The sequence below is a fragment of the Lathyrus oleraceus genome, chromosome 5 (assembly GCF_024323335.1).
Source record: "Lathyrus oleraceus cultivar Zhongwan6 chromosome 5, CAAS_Psat_ZW6_1.0, whole genome shotgun sequence".
NCBI classification, from domain to species: Eukaryota; Viridiplantae; Streptophyta; class Magnoliopsida; order Fabales; family Fabaceae; genus Lathyrus; species Lathyrus oleraceus.
In genome coordinates this window covers 217,076,875-217,098,908 of record NC_066583.1, presented here as the reverse complement: position 1 = coordinate 217,098,908, position 22,034 = coordinate 217,076,875, and the positions used below count along the sequence as shown (strand labels likewise).

Sequence of the window (22,034 nt, the reverse complement as noted above, 5' to 3'; positions counted from 1 at the left end):
ATAAAACAAATCTATATTACTAAGTGTAACCTGTATGTGGTTGAGAATGTTGAATCAAATATTGGATGATGTGTTGAAGCTTTGGTTAACCTGCTCCTTAGTTTCCCAATCCTTCAATTCTAAGAAGTGAACCAAGGAGAGATCATAAAAGCCTATTTTCGTGAAAACATAAATGCAACCCCATTATCATATATGGGCTTCTAAATAATATAAAATAAAAGTACGTGAGTTTGGAAGTCCATTTAAATTGCTCTTCTCTCACAACACGTTGATCTATCAAAAACTTCAAATGTTTTGGGTCTCTTTGCACAATGAAATTGTCCCATGAAGTAATGACACAACTGTTTGCACAATGCAATTATTCCATAAAGTAATGACTGTTAGCTCATATTTTTGATGCCCATTAAGAATTACCAAAATTAGAAATCATATGTACAGCTGTTTTCGACCAGGAAATAGTATTCGACCAGCTGGAGGTGATTCGGCTGGGCAAGGTGAATAAGGATCAGCATACAACTGAGACTCCAAAAGAATATCTTAAAGAAACGGTTGAAAAAGGTTTTCGATCAAAGATTCAAAATTCAAATAAGGGAGGGAACTTCGCCCTCATCAGAAACCATTGAGAGCACACGTGGAACATAGTGGATGAATGCGCACATGCAAGGTGCCACGTGTCTCGACGTAATTGAAGAACCATCAGAAACTGTTATCTCGATCCAGTATAAAATAGGGTCTTAGTGTTAGAAAAGGGTGTGTCAAATTGTGTACAAAAACCTTTAAATTTACCAAGCACTCGTGTGAAGAAGAATCGTAAATCATAGAATGTACGTTGTTTACACCATTGCCAGTTACTTCAAAGCAATATAAATTTATCTTTACTTTGGTTTTCTAGAAACATACTTCCTTACTTCTTCATTCTAAACACCTTCCTTTTACTTTGTCATTTACAGTTTTAAGATTTCCTTATTTTTTCCTTGTTTTCAACAGTTACTTTACCGTCTTAAGATTCCCCTACTTTCATATTTACTTTTTCATTTACGAACCCTTTACAATTGCTCTCGTTCATGTCACCCTTTTTATTAGTTTTCAAACTCTAATTTTTCGCTTATTATTGAACATCCATTACTACCAAAATTCATTTTCAAAAACAATTAGCACATGCCCTAGGATCAATTTGATCGATCCTGCTAGTAACCAGATTTAGAAATTTGGAAGATCAGCGGTTGTTTACCAATTTTCAAGATAAACAAATTGGCACACCTGGTGGGACCAGTGCTAATGTTACGTATTATGTATAGTTCTGGTTATTAAGTTTTTTTTTGGGAAAAGATTCGTTGTATGTTATTAAGAAGTGGTAAAATAGCCATAAACGACGAACAACGAAAAGGGAGAGAATCCCATATGAGGATGGCGAATGGGAATGCGCCAGAGACCCAAAACTCTCAAAATCCATCAACCAGTAACATAACACCCCATTCTTCTTCGATAGGGGCAATCACGACCATAGCGCATGTGTCCGAAGTAGTTCAGTCTATGGTGAGTTCGATGCCTAAGCATTCAATCTCCCATACATAACCAATTTTAACCTACATTGAGCCTAGGGGACCTCCTTATACTCCCCCACCAATTAGAGATATTCCAAATAGGCCGTTGGTACCCCCTGGTTTCTTAATACCATTTGGTAGTTGAGAACAACCGAATGGAATGCCAACTCCAGTGATGGCCAATTTACAGAATGTTGGTTCTACTTTTTCAGAACCGGTGGTTAACATAAATTCTCCAGTGCAAGGGTCTGGGATTAACATGGGTCAAACTAACCAATCTTTAGGTTTGAGACATCCAACACAACTACCTACTCTTACTAATAACTCTACAGCAGCATGGATGCAACAGAAGGACGAAAGCAATCATGAAATGGTTCAAATGTTGACTCAGACTTTGACCACTATGCTTAATCCTCTAATTCAAAATACGACTTAGTCAAATCAATAGATGACATCACATGTGGCTCGAATGTCTGAGTTTCTTGGTGTACCTCAGCACCAATGACCTCCTCCTAGAGATTGGGTAAGAGAGAATCAAGAGGCCACTTTTGAAGAAGACCTCACCATTAACCAAATCCCACAAAACCAAGGGGGAGTAGCAGTACCCCCTAGAATCGAACCACAAATACCCAGGGAACCAAGGATATTAATGGTGAATAGAAACCAAAATGCTGATGATATCATACGTCAAGTTCGACATGACGATGTGGAAGCAGATAATAATCTAGCAGCTATAGTCGAAAGAATCATGGTTCGAAATGGGGTAAATTTCGGCCTTAGAAGGACAAATTATACGTTGCCTTTGTCAGAGTATATCTTACAGGCAGAAGCACCCCCTAGAAGCAAAATTCCCAAATTTACCAAGTTTGCTAGGGATACTACTGAGTCTACTGTTGAGCACGTGGCGAGATATTTAATCGAGGCTGGAGATATGTCAAATAATGAGAGCCTTAGGATAATTTTTTTCCAAGTTCTCTCACAAATAATGCTTTCACATGGTTCACGACCTTGCCCCAAAGTTCGATCCACACTTGGAACTAACTGGAAAGAATGTTCCATGAGCAGTTTTACATGGGGCAAACGAAGATAAGTTTGAAGGAGTTGGCTAGTGTCAGACGAAAGTTCACTGAGCTAATTGATGACTATCTAAATAGGTTTCGATTACTCAAAGCTAGGTGTTTTATGCAAATACCAGAGCATGAACTGGTCGAAATGGCCGCTAGGGGCCTTGACTATTTAATTAGAAAGAAATTAGGTACACAGTACCTAAGGGATATGGCCTAATTGGCTGACAGGGTTCGACAATTAGAACGTTTGAAAGAAGAAAAGGCTAGGGAGAATAAAGGTAAAAGGGTAGCCTATGTCGATTTCAGGAATGATAACGAAGGTTCATGTCATGAACTTTCAAACTTCGACGACAATGAGACCGACCTTGCTGAATTAACACAAGGGCCACCATACGCGTGCAAAGTTTTTGCACCTTCGAATTGGAAAAATCCTGTCGAACCTGAAAAGAGTGACAAATTTCCTAAGAAAACTTATACGTTCAACGTTACAAAGTGTGACGAAATTTTCGACTTATTAGTCAAAGATGGTCAAATGATAGTACCTATGGGTGCTAAAGTTCCCCCTTTAGAGCAAAGAAAGAAAAGAGGATTTTTCAAATACCATGGTTTGTTGGGTCATAAAACGTCTCAATGTTTTCTTTTCAGGGATCTTGTGCAGAATTCCATCCAGGAAGGAAGACTCAAGTTCAGAGACAAAACACGGAGCAAGATGAAGATCTACTTCGATCCTCTACAAGTAGTTGAGGCCCATTATACTGAACCAGAGGAAGTGAACCTTATTGAAGTCACTGATGACTTCAACATGAATGAAGTAACTAAAGACTTTGTTAATGGACCTGTTATGGCCAGGGTTCATGAGTACTTCGAGCAAACGCCTCTTGATGATTTTGCTCAAAAGGCTGCAGGAGATATCAGCAACAAAAATGCTGAAGCATCCGATGGTGAGGACGCTGAAAGTTCAAAGTTAATGATGATCACTAAAGAGACCACTGATGATTTTGTTCAGATGGACAAGGCCACTAAGGGCCTTCAAATACAATTCAAAAGGTTAGATATTATTGAGGATATCCACATGGAGGTCAATATGGTCGAGTTATCTCAAGAAACATATATGGAGGTCGACGATGAATGTAGACATGAGGAGTATGACAAGGTCGCCTTCCCTCAAGAGGAAGAAACGTTGTCGGACTTCCTCCGAAGGTGTCAGAAAAAGAAGTCGAAAGTTATGCTATGCCCTAGGTGCAGTGCTGTATTCGACAAGAAAGCAGCTCAGAATCTTGAAGCGGTTAGGAGAGTAAATCACCAAGATGGTCATAAAGCCATCCAAAATCATCAAGTGGGTAAGCCAGGAAGGGCTTTCGATCCCAGGATATATCCTGATCCAAGACGCCCCATGGTGAAGTTGAGTGAAACCAAGCAAGCAGGGCGAAATTTCAAGCCCATTTCCTTCAGGCCTAATGTCGAAGGGTCAAATGGAAAATGGGTCAAGCAAACTGATGGCTAGAAACACAGTCATGGAAAGTGGAAGAACTTCGAGGTTGAAAGGGGTTCGTCACTGGCTGACCACAAAGAATTTCTGTTTGACAAAAGGACCTCACATGTGTCCGAGAACTATAAGGGAAAAAACCCTATGACCAGATCTCAGTGGAGGAGAGAACAAAGAAAGAGAAAAGCCTAAAGAGAAGCTAGTGAGAGGGATCAAGCTGAGTCGAGTACCAATGTGACTGTGAAGAAAATGGAGGACCCAAACTTTATCAAAAGAAATCCCAATATTCCAGTTAAAACGGCCAATGAAAAATACAATCAGGTCGCCGCCGAAGATGAAATGTTGACGGACAACTTCGACTCTGGTTCGGAAGCTTCCTTGGACATCTTAGTTGGGGTGGTATCTGTGATGCCAAGGGAATTCGATCGGATTATTGAATTCGAAGATAACGATAATATCATAGAGAGAGATGGCCGCTCACAAGCTAGTGTGTTACTATGTGATGAACAACGACTGTGTTGAAGAGCAAAATGCCTTTTTCGAAAGGCCCAATGAAGCCATGAAGAGCCACCCCAAACCCCTCTTGATCACTGGAAAAGTCGAAGACGTACCCGTTAATAAAATATTGGTGGATTGTGGAGCGACTGTGAACTTGATGCCTCACCGCATGCTGAGGAAAATTGGCAAATATGATACTGATGCCAAACCTCATAATATGGTGCTAACTAACTATGAAGGTAAAGTGGGTTCCACCATGGGGGCTATCCAAGTCGAATTAACTGTAGGGGCAGTCACTAGGACCATAATGTTTATGATTGTGGGAACAAAGGCTAACTACAATCTATTGCTTGGAAGAGAATGGATACATGGGGTCGGAGCTGTCCCATCTTCAATGCACCAGAGGATAATAATTTGGCGCCCATATGGCATTGTCGAAAACATAGATGGCATTGTCGAAAACATAGATGCTAGTGGCGGAAATGCTAGTCGATTCTGCTACAGGTTAAGAATATTTAAGCATGCTTGACGGGTATTATGGGTATAATTAAATATTTATTGCTGAAGAGGATGTCCTGAAAACAACATTTTGTTGCCTCAAAGCCTTAGGCACCTACGAATGGGTAGTGATGCCTTTTGGTTTGAAAAATGCTGGGGCAACCTACCAAAGAGCGATGAATTTGATCTTCCACGATTTCATAAACGTTTATGCAAATCTATATAGACGATATTGTTATTAAGTCTGTTTCAGGGAAGAGTCACGTAAACCATCTTTGAATATCTTTAGAGAGGATGAGAAAACACGGTCTAAAAATGAATCCTTTAAAATGCGCTTTTGTGTGTAGGCTGGGGATTTCTTAGGTTTTGTGGTCCACAAAAAGGGGATCAAAATAAACCAGAATAAGACCAAGGCCATCATTGAAGCGAAAGCGCCATCGACAAAGAAAGGTTTGCAGTCACTACTGGGCAAGATCAATTTCCTAAGGAGATTCATCTCAAACCTTAGTGGGAAGACGCAAGCATTTTCACCTTTGCTTCGACTCAATAAGGAAGGGTTCGAATGGGGACAGACTCAACAAGAAGCATTCAATAAGATTAAAGCATACTTGAGTCATCCACCAATCTTGACACTACCTTGTAGAAATAAAAGTATGAGATTGTATATATCTGCATCTGACAAAACTTTAGGAAGCATGTTAGCTCAGGAGGATGATAATGGTGTCGAAAGAGCCATTTACTACCTCAGTAGAGTTTTAAATGATGCATAAACTAGGTATATCATGATCAAAAAATTATGTTTATGCTTATATTTCTCTTGTACAAAATTGAAACATTATATCAAACCTGTTAACATTTATGTTTCATCTCATTGTGACGTTATTAAACATATGTTATCCAAACCAATTTTGCATAGTCGAATTGGGAAATGGGCATTAGCATTGACTGAATTTTCTTTAACATACCTTCCATTAAGAGCTGTTAAAGGGCAAGTGGTAGCAAACTTTATAGTCGACCACTCCATAGACACAAACGCATTGAACTATCTCGAATTGGGACCTTGGAAGTTATACTTCGATGGGTCTAGTCATAAGGATGGTACATCGTAGGGGTTGTAATTATTTCTCCTAGAAAAATTCCAATAAAATTCCAGTACAAAGTAGAAGGTACCTGCTCAAACAATGAGTCTAAATACGAAGCCCTCATAGCAGGACTTGAAATGTTGTTGGAATTGGGGGAAACTCGAGTCGAAATAATGGGTGATTCAGAGTTGGTCATAAAATAGATCACAAAGGAATATAGATGTGTTAAGGAGAATTTAATCATGTATTTCATAATCGCCAGTCGACTGCTAAAAAGATTCAAAATGGTTTCTATTTGACACATACTTCGACTAGAAAACCAAGTGGCTAACGATTTCTCCTACGAATGGGTAGTGATGCCTTTTGGTTTGAAGAATGCTGGGGCAACCTACCAAAGAGAAATGAATTCGATCTTCCACGATTTCATAAATTTTTTTATGCAAATCTATATAGACGATATTGTTATTAAGTCTGTTTCAGGGAAGAGTCACGTAAACCATCTTTGAATATCTTTAGAGAGGATGAGAAAACACGGTCTAAAAATGAATCCTTTAAAATGTGCTTTTGTGAGCAGGCTGGGGATTTCTTAGGTTTTGTGGTCCACAAAAAGGGGATTGAAATAAACCAGAATAAGACCAAGGCCATCATGGAAGCGAAAGTGCCATCGACGAAGATAGGTTTGCAGTCACTACTGGGCAAGATCAATTTCCTAAGGAGATTCATCTCAAACCTTAGTGGGAAGATGCAAGCACTTTCACCTTTGCTTCGACTCAATAAGGAAGGGTTCGAATGGGGACAGGCTCAACAAGAAGCATTCAATAATATTAAAGCATACTTGAGTCATCCACCAATCTTGACACCACCTTGTAGAAATAAAAGTATGAGATTGTATATATCTGCATCTAACAAAACTTTAGGATGCATGTTAGCTCAGGAGGATGATAATGATGTCGAAAGAGCCATTTACTACCTCAGTAGAGTTTTAAATGATGCAGAAACTAGGTATAGCATGATCGAAAAATTATGTTTATGCTTATATTTCTCTTGTACAAAATTGAAACATTATATCAAACATGTTAACATTTATGTTTCATCTCATTGTGACGTTATTAAACATATGTTATCCAAACCAATTTTGCATAGTCGAATTGGGAAATAGGCATTAGCATTGACTGAATTTTCTTTAAAATACCTTCCATTAAGAGGTGTTAAAGGGAAAGTGGTAGCAAACTTTATAGTCGACCACTCCATAGACGCAAACGCATTGAACTATCTCGAATTGGGACCTTGGAAGTTATACTTCGATGGGTCTAGTCATAAGGATGGTACATGCGTCGGGGTTGTAATTATTTCTCCTAACAAAATTCCAATAAAATTCCAGTACAAAGTAGAAGGTACATGCTCAAACAATGAGTCTAAATACGAAGCCCTCATAGCAGGACTTGAAATGTTGTTGGAATTGGGGGCAACTCGAGTCGAAATAATGGGTGATTCAGAGTTGGTCATAAAATAGATCACAAAGGAATATAGATGTGTTAAGGAGAATTTAATCATGTATTTCATAATCGCCAGTCGACTGCTAAAAAGATTCGAAATGGTTTCTGTTTGACACATACCTCGATTAGAAAACCAAGTGGCTAACGATTTCTCCTACGAATGGGCAGTGATGCCTTTTGGTTTGAAAAATGATGGGGAAACCTACCAAAGAGCGATGAATTCGATCTTCCACGATTTCATAAAAACTTTTATGCAAATCTATATAGACGATATTGTTATTAAGTCTGTTTCAGGGAAGAGTCACGTAAACTATCTTTGAATATCTTTCGAGAGGATTAGAAAACATGGTCTAAAAATGAATCCTTTAAAATGCGCTTTTCGTGTGCAGGCTAGGGATTTCTTAGGTTTTGTGGTCCACAAAAAGGGGATCGAAATAAACCAGAATAAGACCAAGGCCATCATGGAAGCAAAAGCGCCATCGACGAAGAAAAGTTTGCAGTCACTACAGGGCAAGATCGATTTCCTAAGGAGATTCATCTCAAACCTTAGTGGGAAGACGCAAGCATTTTCACCTTTGCTTCGACTCAATAAGGAAGGGTTCGAATGGGGACAGGCTCAACAAGAAGCATTCAATAAGATTAAAGCATACCTGAGTCATCCACCAATCTTGACCCCACCTTGTAGAAATAAAAGTATGATATTGTATATATCTGCATCTGACAAAACTTTAGGAAGCATGTTAGCTCAGGAGGATGATAATAATGTCGAAAGAGCCATTTACTACCTCAGTAGAGTTTTAAATGATGCAGAAACTAGGTATAGCATGATCGAAAAATTATGTTTATGCTTATATTTCTCATGTACAAAATTGAAACATTATATCAAACCTGTTAACATTTATGTTTCATCTCATTGTGACGTTATTAAACATATGTTATCCAAACCAATTTTGCATAGTCGAATTGGGAAATGGGCATTAGTATTGACTGATGTTTCTTTAACATAGCTTCCATTAAGAGCTGTTAAAGGGCAAGTGGTAGCAAACTTTATAGTCGACCACTCCATAGACGCAAACGCATTAAACTATCTCGAATTAGGACCTTGGAAGTTATGCTTCAATGGGTCTAGTCATAAGGATGGTACATGCATCGGGGTTGTAATTATTTCTCATAACAAAATTCCAATAAAATACCAGTACAAAGTAGATGGTACTTGCTCAAACAATGAGTCTAAATACGAAGCCCTCATAGTAGTGTAACACCTCAAAATTTGCCCTCCTCTCTTGGGACTAGCTTTGCATTTTTGCATATCATTTGTAGGTCATTAGGCATTGCATATTTGCATAACATGTGGCTACGTTAAGCAAGTCATCCTCCTAGGTCTTGATCAGAAGATAAGAGAGGTTAAGATTCAAGCTGAGGGTTCATTGAATTGATCATTAATCATCTGAGGATGTGTGGTACAAATTAGGGTTTCATGGTTTCTCAAGGAGATTGAGCTTGATCTTGGTTGCAATGGTACATCATCATCATTATGGTCTTGTCATCATCCAAGAGATTCAAGAGATTGATCAGATACCTTGAGATTAGGGTTTTGACCACTGGTCAACCCTAATCAGTTGAATCATCTGCATTGGGCCAATCAGGGCTTGGCGAGGAGATGAGGTTTTCAATGGATATGGGGATCATTTTATGATTGTATTGAGCTTATGGAAGCTAGGGTTTCATCATTGAGCCATTTCATCAGGAGTTTGAAGCTCAACTTGATCAGTGCATAGCCAGATTCATCTATCAGTCAGAAAAGTCAACTGTGGTCAACTGTGCCTGAAATGATGGATTTGGAGGTGGGAGAGGGCAAGAGACACTTCATTCATGTCTAAACAAGTTTTATGTGACATTTCAAACATCAAGAATGAAGAAAATAAAGTCAGATGAAAACTTTCCAAAAATAGAAAGTGACTTGTAATTGAAAATTGCCAAAAATGGAAAGTTTTGCACCTCAAAATTACGTGTCCAAAAACGCTTCAAATGAAAATTTGTTCAACATGAAAGTTGTAGATCTTGCTCTCACCTTTACAAAAAATTCAAGAACACTCATTTCTCATGTGTGGTTGGCAAGTTATGGATTGATCATTGTCCAAAAAAGTTGAATTTCAAAGTGGCATAACTTTTGATTCACAAGGCCAAATTGAGTGAGGTTTCTTTGAGCAAACTCCATTTGACATGTACTATCATGATCCATCATCACATGTCATGAAAACTCATCACATAAAAAGTCCATTTTTCAAGTGAATTAATTTTAAAAAGTGGAGGGAAAAAGTGATTTTGAGAAATATGCATGGTTTTTACATAATTCCAATTGCATTAGCTCACATACACCATTTGAAACTTGCTGCAACAAAAAAATTCCACTGTTACATTGCATTGCATAAGTGTGGGTGAAATTACCAAATTGCCATTTAGCATGAATTTGCATTTTCACTAATCCACTTCATTAGCACTAATTGTGATTACTAACATGTTTAATAATACATATATAAACATAATCCTAACGGTTTTTTGATTAATCATAACAGAATTTCATTCTAGATCTGAAAATCTCAAAAACCTCTTCACTTTCTCTCTCACTTTTTTTCCAAAAAATTTGCAATTTCTTCAAAAAACTTTGCATTGATCTTCATCCATTCATCATCTATATGCATTATTGAAGCTAATTGAAGCAAGATTTCCTCATTTCCAAGCCAGATTTTGGACTGTTAAAGTGAGGTGCAACAATGGCAATTCAAGATTTCATCAAGATCGTGCACAATTAACATCCAAGACTTGCTTCATTCATCAACTCAAGCATCATAGAAGGTCTGTTTTGGCATTACAAGGTGGAAAACGCACGAATTCACAACTGTACATCATTGAAGGTTGAAGAAGCAAATGCTTTGAGGAGGTTAATGCAAGTTGATTGAGTTTAGTTGCTTGTTGTGAACTAACTTGTGTGTTTTGTAGGATGCTTGGCTCACTTGCTTTGAGCTTGTGCTTGGCTCACTTGAGTTGATTGTGCTTTGCACATTGTATTGTCTGATTATACATTGTCTGTTGGTTCTTATGCTGTTTGTTTTGACTCTGTGATTGGTATACTGACTGAATTAGATTGATTTCAGGTACTTTAGTCGCTAACAATTCATCTTTGAACTTGCTTGTGCTGCTGCTTGGTTGTATAAACCAATTGAGGTAGACTCTCTTGTCTCCATGTAGTCTGGAAGACCTGGCCTGTTACTTGGCCAGACACCTGTCTGAAGTCCTCCTTAAGAGGCAATGTTTGTGATTGTTTAACTTTGTCCCCAAGCAGAAGAAGACCTTGATTAAGGCAATTGGCGGATAAGAGAGATATGCAATCTATCTCCCGCTATTCTGTTGAGTCGTCCCTCTGCTCGCACCACTGTGTTGATGCATTGGGACATTAACCCAAGATCTTGTACAGTTGTACAGTTGAGTCAGAGTCTTGAGTGTAGAAGGGTTCCCACTTTCTGAACCCACACTCCTTTGTCTGAAGCTCTCCATGGCCAGGGATAAGAGCTGTGAAGTCTAATCTTCACTCACCTTTCATCTGGCTTCACCCTGACTCTCAATGTCAGGGTTAAGAGCTAACACTGCCCTGTACAGTTGGCTTGCTCTTGCAGCCTCACCCTTGTTTGAGCCTCACTTGACTGGATATAGTGTGTGCTACTTGTGAATGTTTGCTTTATTTTGATTGAGCATGTGTGTTTTGTTTTGCCTGTTTAGGTTTAGCTTGCTACCTGTGCAAGTTAGGATAGAAACCATAACATAGGGCAATGATGCATGATAACATCTAGGCTCGAGTATAGCTCCCTAGTAGTGTGTCTCCCTTTGTATCTGGTTAGAATTTCTTTCCCGTTCAGGGGAACTACGTCGCCCTGATCCTCATACCAGATGAGGTACGTAGGCAGGAGACCGTGCGAGGTCTCTCCGGGCACTTTTTTTTCTTTTTGTGTGTGTTTGCTTGACGGTTGCTAGGCTCGAGTTCCCGACTCCTTAGCGACTTGTTGTTTGTTTCTTCTTGTGTGTCAGGATAGGGATGTAAGCCCAGCGATTGGCTGTCCGTATCCTGAGTGTGTTTGTTTGGTTCGGAAGCCGATGTAAGTCCAGCGATTGGCATTCGGGTTCCAGGTTTGCCTGTGGTTGTGTGTGTCTTGTTTGGCGTGCGTGAGCCGAACTACGGCAGCTCTGATTCTCGTTCCAGACGAGATACGTAGGCATAGGACGCGATGTCCTAGCGAGCCCTTTCCCCTCTTCTCCCACCTGTGTTGTTTTCAGTGTGTGTGTGTGATGTTTGTTTTAGCAACCTTAATCTATCTTTTGAGCGTGGATCCCGTCGAGTACGACGGACGTGAGGGGTGCTAATACCTTCCCCTTGCGTAACCGACTCCCGATCCCACTCTCTTTGGTCGTGAGACCATGCTTTTCCTAGGTTTACTTCGAGCGTTTTGATAACACGAAATTATATCGCTTTTTAAGACTTAATTCAATTAAATTATTTTATCATTTACGCTAGTTCATCTCATTTTATCAGATATTATGCAGTATTCCTCTTCTATTTATATCAGGTACCCATTTTGAAGCAAAAGTGAAAAAGGGAAGAAAAGGAGGTGTAAAAAGGAACAAAAAGGAGAGAAAAGGAACCAAAGGCCAAAGCCCAGCCCAAAGCGCACAAGTCACCAATGCTGTGCCTGTGACGGACGTCACAGGACGCGTGACGAGCGTCACGCGAAGTAGCCTTGTGACGGACGTCACACATGGTGTGACGAGCGTCACACCAGTCCACTAGCTTTTTGGCGCAAGTTACGCTCTCAGAGGAATGGAAGTAACGTTGAGGACTTCGTGTCCTATTCCCAAGCCGTGAATTTAGCATGCTGAAGACTCGTGGAAAAGAAGAAAAAGGCAGTTAGTAGCACTACTATAAATAGCTACCCTAATCCCTCTCGTTTGCTCTCCTCTCTTTGCCGTTTACACACACCGAAGCTCTGCCGATTTTCTGTTCAAGTTTTTGCTTATTTTTCTTTTTCCAGCAGAATTAATATTGTTTATTTTATTTGTTTATTTTGCAAGTTTTATTTTCTTCTTCCCTTGCAAATTTACCTTTCCCGTTTTTAACTTTTAGATATTTTTCGCGTAGTAGTTTCTACACCGGAAACTACTGTGCAACTTTATACCGGATTTAACCTTACGTTATATTCGAGTTTTTTTTATTTCCTTGATTTAATTTACTGTTTAATTGAAGAATCGAAGAACAAATCCTACCGGCTTGTGGAGGAGTGTTCAAGACCTTTGTATTACGCATTCAGGTTCTCTAATTGTTATTTAATATTTAATGTTTTACTCTATTGTTTATTTACATTGCCTGCCTGAAATGAGTCTGTGTATGCATGATAATAATTATTATTTAGTTAGCATGTCTGGCTAATTCGCCTAGGTATCGGTATGTAAAGTAAGCAGAAAAAGGGGTCAAGACTGAGTCGGTCTATTCAAACTTAAAATTAGAATCAATCTTTTTATGGTCTTAACTTACAGGTTTAATAACAAGATTTTTTACAAAAGTAAAAGACATAAAGAAGTTGAAACCAACAGAGCGAGAGTTTGAGGTTTTAACTGGACAGTGTAAGTTAGTCATTAAGTCTATCTCAGGGCGAGAGCAAGTTTTAGAATTAATTAAATTCTGACCTTTTTCCAAAAAGTATTTTTAAAGATTGAATGTGAGGACGAGAGTTAAGCATTTAGATTTAATTGTATAACCTAAGTCAACAGAGCGAGAGTTTGAGATAAGGGTGTTTAAAACGGTCAGTATTTTCTTAAAAAGAGTTTCTGCAACTTTATTGTTTTCAAAATATGATTTTTGACTTAATTATAAGTGACAGCTACATTAATATAAGATCATGGTTTCTTCAACAGAGCGAGAGTTTGAGATAAAACCTTTAACCAATAAAGTTAATCGAAACGATTTATTTTAAAACCGAGAGACCGACAAGGAATTGACTCCCTAGTTTTGACGAACTACATACCGATATCCGTTTTATTGATATTTAATCTAGATATTAGTTTAGCTCTTAGTTTTTCCCCAAACAATCAAACATTTTCACCTTAGATTTACGTAGTAACTTTAGATAACGGTACATCGATTCATAAGTCCCTGTGGGATCGATATCTTTTAAAACTACGCGATAGAACTGTGCACTTGCAGTTTGTATCCCATTCTCGACTCACACAGTCGAGCGATCAAGTTTTTGGCGCCGTTGCCGGGGACTTTTATTTAATCGATATCGTAACTCTTCTGTTACGCTGTAGAGACTAAGGCAATTTTTTTTTCTCTATCACTATGTATCACCCAAACTTTCTCTACGATTATCACTCCCAGTATTTTGAGGAATCGCAAGATTCCTATAAATCCAACCTGGAAATATTAATGGAGGATTTCATTGAGACGCAAACTCACTTAAGGATGGAATCTATGATGGAACGCTTTGTGGCTACACAAACTCTTCAGAATGAAGAATTTAGGAAACAAAGTCTCTATACCAATGAAACCCTTACGCAACTGAACAATGTGGTCGAGTCCCTCGTCACTCACAACGAGACATTGGAGACTCAAATCTTCCTACTTGCGCAGACACCTCTAGGACCTTTCCCTGAGAAACATGCGGATATGGTAACAACCACCAGTGAAAGATTTATCGAAAATCCTAAGGATAGTGACAATGAGGAGGGTTCAGGTGAGAAAAAAGTAGAGATTGAGAAAGTTCCACAAACACCACCCGAAAGGGAGGTTGTCAAAAAGGTAGAGAAGGAAGAGCTATGTGTTGTCCCTTCTCCCTATAAATCACCAATTCCTTTCCCGCGAAGGTCTGTGGAAGTTAAGGTAGACCCCAAATCCGAAAGAAATGAGGAGCTATCAGAAAATATCCACACCAATGCACCTTTATCTGTCACCCTGAACAAGAAGAGGGAATTTGAAGCCCATGAAATTAGAAAACTAATTAGTATAAAAAGGGGCAAACCAGACTTTGAGGTGGTGATTTCAAAAATTGAACCTAAACCTGAAAAGCTAGCTCCCGTAATAGAGCCAGAACCACCACCACAAGTTCAGGAGGATAAACTACCTCGCAGAAGAAAAAGAAGAAAAAGTGACGGTTATGAGAGATGGATTGATAAGTGGCCATGGAAATCAAGGATAATTAAAAGTTTAACCGAGGATTCATCCTCGAAAGAACCACCATGAGTACTTACACTCCTGAGTCGTCGAGCTTGCGACATTTAAACAAAGCGCTTAGTGGGAGACAACCCACAAATTAATCTGTTATTTTATTATTCTATTATTATTATCATTTCTCTATTTTTATCTTAATTATTCTTTTAATTTCTATTTAGTATTCATTATTGATTTATTCAAAAAGAAAAAAAAATATATCTATATATAATAATAATAATAATTCTTTTCTTCTTTCGGCATTTGGCCAAATCCTGACTTAAACTCATGTTTCTTTTCTCTAGTTAACACTAACCAGATGGGACATTTTGATCGTATGGGTATCAAGTTCAGAGGAATGGCTCAGAAACGAAGGTTTGAAGAACTAGCCGCTAGAGAGATGCTACCTAGTTTATATGCTGATGATTGGGCTATGACTGCCCTTGGACTGAGACAGAGTGTCCTGTTTTTGCTGAATCAGATAGGATGGGAGACCTCCCCTATCCTGAGACATTTCACCACCTACCGGAGACTCACACTAGAATTCCTTAGTTCATTAATCTATCTACCTAGCCATGGAAAAGGAATTACCAGAGGTTTTATCCAGTTCAGAATGTTCAATATGGAGTACCAATTTAATATTAGAGACTTCACCAACCTTTTGGGTTTTCCTACCTCCTTTGATACATTCACTATAAGCCAGGAAGAACTTTTTGAATATAGAGAGCTTGAACACTTTTGGGGTAAGCTGACTGGAAACGATGAGCCCGAAGAACATGAGTTTCTCTCTGGAAACATACATAACCCGACTTTTCGCTATTTCCATAAGATCCTGACCCACACTTTATTTGGGAAGAAGCCAAATAGTACTTCAGTTTCACGTGATGAACTCTTCATCATATTTTGTGCTTCCCAGAACCGTCCAGTAAACGGTGCTACTTTTATGTTAGCTAATTTGGACCACCTTATCCAGGATGAGAGAGCACCCATTAGAATAGGCGGCCTGATAACTATGATAGGTAATGCTATTGGATTACGTCAGCCTATGCTTGACCTGAACCCTTTTTGTGGCATTACCACTATGAGTATACCTTTCCTCTTCAACACTATGTTTATAGCAAACATAGGGTCTGATGAGTTTGAGCTTGTTATTGATAACCAGGTTCTCTGCCTATTCACCATGCCCGATCCTAGGACTAGTGTTCATAACCAAAGGAACTGGCTCTATAACCTGAATGAAACCCCAACTCCTGATGGATCCACTGAATCCATCCAGGATTATGAGATTTGTGATGACTATGAGCACTATGTTGACCATATCTCTCTTGCTGAATCTGACCCTCAGACTCCATCCGGCTACCATGATATTGATCCTCCTCCTCAGCCTGTCCTGACCGAAGAATCAGCCATGCCTGATCTCCGACATCATATGCCAGGAACAGATATTAAAACCGTCATTGAAGCTTTGATGTCAGAACAAAACGCCCTCAGGGAAGATTTCCACAGCTTGAGACTTGCAGTCCTAGAACACATGAGCAGCACGGCAAGTCAGTTACGTATGTTACGGCATCATGTTAACTCTTTTACTCCTCCGGCCAGAGATCCGAAGATAGATGGAATTTAGTTATTTTTCCTTTCTAAGTTATTTAGTTTTAGGCTAGATTTTTTCATTAATGTTGTTTGAATTCATGATTATTTCTATTTCATTTCATTATTTTCCCTTCCTGTAATACATTATGATCTCCTTTTTATTGAAGCTGTTTAGTTAATTTTATTATGCAAATGCCTGTTACGTTCTACTGTTGTTACCTATTATTATTATACAAAGCAAGTAACGTGCACAGTGCATTAAAATTGCAGACTAAAAATAACCATAAGCTAAATAAAACATTAAAATACGCTACCAAAGTGATTCTGTGAAGCGCTACTAAGCCTTTCCAAAAAGGAAGTGTGACGAGCGTCACACCACCCATAACGGACGGCACACTTAGTGCCTGTTACGAGCGTCACAGCCTTGTGACGAGCGTAACGCCCCTCAGACATGTGAACGTTAGGGAGCCGTTGGAGACGAACGTTACACCCATTACCTTTTTACATTCCCCATTCATTTTTCATTTACCACACTTAATTACTTTTCAACCACTTTTTCTTTCTACCTTCCAATCCTTCTCCTATAAATACCTACCAAAACTCCCTTCATTCACCACAAAACAAATCTCTCATATCAAACACACTTCTTTTCCTTTCCAAATCATCCCTTCAAAAATTCATCACAATGGCGGGAAATCAAAATTTCGGAAATATCATCTTCCGATCCGGAGATGACAACTATCAGCAGGAGCAATTCGAGCGCTTCCAACAGCGAGGCGTCGCTTCCACCAGGTACCCCGATTTAACTTGTTTACAACAATTGGGCTTACTCCAAGGTATCGAGTGGATGCTCCGTAAAGCCGATTTAACCTTCCTTTGCACCCATAACCAACCCACCTATCCTTCCCTAACCTTAGAATTCCTAAGTTCTTACGACTACACCACTCCCGCCGGTGAAGGTGAATTTCTAACCGGTACGGCTACCTTCCGTATGTTTAACACCGAGTACTCTCTAACCCAACGCGAATTGAGTGCCATGCTACATTTCCCCACAGAAGGTCTGCTCCATGCCAGAATCCCTCCAACCTCAAACTGGAACACAGTTCTAGTTTTCGACCTTTTTAAGAAAATTTCCGGTATAAATACCTACAACTGGGAAGAACTCCTTCTCTCCCACGTCCATAACCCCACCATCCGTTATTTTCTCCGTATCCTGCAAAACACACTCTTTGGAAGACCAAACAACAGCAAGGTCAACTCAAAAGAACTCTTTTTCCTCCAGTGCGTTTTCGAATCGGATACTAAGGTAAACGCCGCCTCTTTTCTCTTTCATCATATCCGCACCTTATGTGCTAGAGGCCGGCAACCATTCATAATTGGTGGATTAATAACCTCCATAGCACTTGGCCTGAACCTAGGGGATAAACTCCAAACTTTAGAATCCCTACCTCCCCTGTCTATGGATATCAGCTATTGCCGCTCCAGCCGCCTGATTAAAAACAGAGTAGGCGGAGGCTATTATCTTATGGTGAACAACCAAGCAGTCCCAAGTGTTGTGCTACCCAATACCACCCTAACCGATGTCACAAACCCGGACCGCCACCTCTACGATCTTAGCGCTCCTGAAACCACCGAGCCTTCACAAACAAACCAGCAAACAGATGAGTTTGAAGAAATGGAACAAGGTGATCATCCGCCAACACAACAATCAGTCCCGCTCAACCCTTCCAGTAATGCAGCCGGCCCATCCTCCCAACGTCGTCGACGAAGACGACCTGCGACCAACGACGACATTATGGATGCTATCGATGGTATGCAGGCACAGAATGCAGATATGATGCAGATGATGCGTCAAATGCAACAGCAACAGGATGCTCGGAATGCCATAACCGACCAGCGGTTTACTGAGTTGTTTAGCAGATTCGACAGCTTAGACATACGTCAAAGATCACCAGGACCAAGAACCAGAGGTGGAAGGCAGCCTTAGTTGTATCTTTCTTTTCATCTCCATTTTGTATTTCTTTCCCTTAAAACATCGAGGACAATGTTTAGTTCAAGTATGGGGGGGAAACATTATTCTTTCCATTCTCATCTTTGTTTCAAGTATGTACTCTCCCTTTTCATTGTTATTTCCCTATAAAAAAAAAAAAACAAAATATTTTTTTAAGTTAAGTCCTGAATGTGAAAAATTTTCTATTATCTATTTCCCTCAACTTTCTTGAGCCATAACAAAAATTTTAACACACCCAATAAGTATAAAGGTTGCTTACTTTATAAAACTTGAGTGAAATCAAAACAAAATCATTACCATAACAACGCTCTGAGAACCTCAATATGTTAGATCAGGATAAGTACCTATTATACCGAACTCCTTGAACTTTTAGTTCTATGGTAACCCCAAGTAGTTTATACAGAAGTCAGCACCATCTTAATAGCAAACTACGTGGAGAGCCGATGAATATAAGTGAATGATCCCCAAAGTAACATGAAATATACGAATATGTCAAGAAATGCACTAATTAAATTAGGTGATCCTTACCAGATCATTTAATCTAAAGGTTGCAGATCATGTAAAAGCACAATACGAAAGATCCATTATGAATTGGTTCAGTAGGAATCTGGTACTGAACTTGGTAGGGCGGACTACGGTTCGATCCCCCGCAATTTGCAATGGACTGAATAATGAAGTTATCCGACTTATGTACCAGAACTTCTAGCTAAATGCGGATCATAATCACTAACCGGTTACTCCACTATGTGCGCAAAAAGATAAAGGGCTTAATGTGATTTCGCTAGAATGAAAACGGGTAAAATAAGACTAAAGGAACCAGGATAGCTATCATAGGGTACTTGAACTGATTGGCATAAGGTAGGGTTATCTAAGTTGTAACGGTAGTTGTTGATGTCAAGATTAAACTCAAAAAAATCCTCCTAAACAAAAATCCATTGGCGACCTAGTACGAATTGATGTGTGCTTTAAAATTTCATCAGGCTAAAACTTTTAACAAGTTCTATACTGAATTTTGCTTGAGGACAAGCAAAGATCTAAGTATGGGGGAGTTTGATAACACGAAATTATATCGCTTTTTAAGACTTAATTCAATTAAATTATTTTATCATTTACGCTAGTTCATCTCATTTTATCAGATATTATGCAGTATTCCTCTTCTATTTATATCAGGTACCCATTTTGAAGCAAAAGTGAAAAAGGGAAGAAAAGGAGGTGTAAAAAGGAACAAAAAGGAGAGAAAAGGAACCAAAGGCCAAAGCCCAGCCCAAAGCGCACAAGTCACCAATGCTGTGCCTGTGACGGACGTCACAGGACGCGTGACGAGCGTCACGCGAAGTAGCCTTGTGACGGACGTCACACATGGTGTGACGAGCGTCACACCAGTCCACTAGCTTTTTGGCGCAAGTTACGCTCTCAGAGGAATGGAAGTAACGTTGAGGACTTCGTGTCCTATTCCCAAGCCGTGAATTTAGCATGCTGAAGACTCGTGGAAAAGAAGAAAAAGGCAGTTAGTAGCACTACTATAAATAGCTACCCTAATCCCTCTCGTTTGCTCTCCTCTCTTTGCCGTTTACACACACCGAAGCTCTGCCGATTTTCTGTTCAAGTTTTTGCTTATTTTTCTTTTTCCAGCAGAATTAATATTGTTTATTTTATTTGTTTATTTTGCAAGTTTTATTTTCTTCTTCCCTTGCAAATTTACCTTTCCCGTTTTTAACTTTTAGATATTTTTCGCGTAGTAGTTTCTACACCGGAAACTACTGTGCAACTTTATACCGGATTTAACCTTACGTTATATTCGAGTTTTTTTTATTTCCTTGATTTAATTTACTGTTTAATTGAAGAATCGAAGAACAAATCCTACCGGCTTGTGGAGGAGTGTTCAAGACCTTTGTATTACGCATTCAGGTTCTCTAATTGTTATTTAATATTTAATGTTTTACTCTATTGTTTATTTACATTGCCTGCCTGAAATGAGTCTGTGTATGCATGATAATAATTATTATTTAGTTAGCATGTCTGGCTAATTCGCCTAGGTATCGGTATGTAAAGTAAGCAGAAAAAGGGGTCAAGACTGAGTCGGTCTATTCAAACTTAAAATTAGAATCAATCTTTTTATGGTCTTAACTTACAGGTTTAATAACAAGATTTTTTACAAAAGTAAAAGACATAAAGAAGTTGAAACCAACAGAGCGAGAGTTTGAGGTTTTAACTGGACAGTGTAAGTTAGTCATTAAGTCTATCTCAGGGCGAGAGCAAGTTTTAGAATTAATTAAATTCTGACCTTTTTCCAAAAAGTATTTTTAAAGATTGAATGTGAGGACGAGAGTTAAGCATTTAGATTTAATTGTATAACCTAAGTCAACAGAGCGAGAGTTTGAGATAAGGGTGTTTAAAACGGTCAGTATTTTCTTAAAAAGAGTTTCTGCAACTTTATTGTTTTCAAAATATGATTTTTGACTTAATTATAAGTGACAGCTACATTAATATAAGATCATGGTTTCTTCAACAGAGCGAGAGTTTGAGATAAAACCTTTAACCAATAAAGTTAATCGAAACGATTTATTTTAAAACCGAGAGACCGACAAGGAATTGACTCCCTAGTTTTGACGAACTACATACCGATATCCGTTTTATTGATATTTAATCTAGATATTAGTTTAGCTCTTAGTTTTTCCCCAAACAATCAAACATTTTCACCTTAGATTTACGTAGTAACTTTAGATAACGGTACATCGATTCATAAGTCCCTGTGGGATCGATATCTTTTAAAACTACGCGATAGAACTGTGCACTTGCAGTTTGTATCCCATTCTCGACTCACACAGTCGAGCGATCACGTTTCCTTTCCCTCTTTTGGGATAAATAACGCACGGTGGCGGCTCTGTGTTGTTTTGTTTTAGCCCGCCGGTTGTTTTTCGCGGATGCGACAGCTGGCGACTCTGCTGGGGATTAGATGTTGACCTGTGCTGGTCCATCTTCCCTAAGCGAGTCTTTCCTAGCGTTCTAGGATAGCTTAGGTTGCTTGTGCCGCTTTATTTATTGCATTTATTATTCTGACTGTATATATATTTGCATAAATATTTACATGCATCATACTATCATGTTGCCGTCCTCTGTGCAGGTGGTTCCACTGTTTGGCGTGGGTGTTCTGAGTGGGGCTAAAACCCAGGCCCGAGTATACACCTAGGATTAGTGTGGTCTCACGTTCCTCACATGTTGGTTGGGCATGTTGTTGCGACGTGACATATCACAAGCCGGACGAGGTTCATCCGAGAGTGCTCTTCCTCAGTGGGGTTTTCCACTTTGGTTGGGTTACCTCTTTTGAACTATTGACTTTGGTGACCGTTCTTTCCCGGATCTTTGGTTGAGACGATCTCAGGAGAGCTACAATGGCACACCCGAAAGGGCAAACCCATTGAGTATCTTTGCCCGATTGTCGAGACTATTATCCGCCTTAGGACGACCTGATTAGAATTTACCTGTGAGGGGAGGGTGATTCTTACAGAT

The 22,034-nt window shown here is 39.2% G+C and overlaps 2 protein-coding genes across 2 annotated transcripts; both read left to right on the top strand.

Annotated features, from left to right (window-relative positions):
• Positions 1-4,566: 4,566 nt before the first annotated feature.
• LOC127079798 (uncharacterized) lies at positions 4,567-5,124 on the top strand. The gene has a single exon (XM_051020165.1). It carries the CDS (start codon positions 4,567-4,569, stop codon positions 5,122-5,124), a length of 558 nt encoding a protein of 185 aa, XP_050876122.1.
• Positions 5,125-14,143: 9,019 nt separating this feature from the next.
• Positions 14,144-21,689, top strand: LOC127079797 (uncharacterized). The gene is made up of 2 exons (XM_051020164.1): positions 14,144-14,717; positions 21,649-21,689. The coding sequence occupies exons 1-2, from the start codon at positions 14,144-14,146 to the stop codon at positions 21,687-21,689; spliced, it is 615 nt and encodes a 204-aa protein (XP_050876121.1).
• The last annotated feature ends 345 nt before the right edge of the window (positions 21,690-22,034 follow it).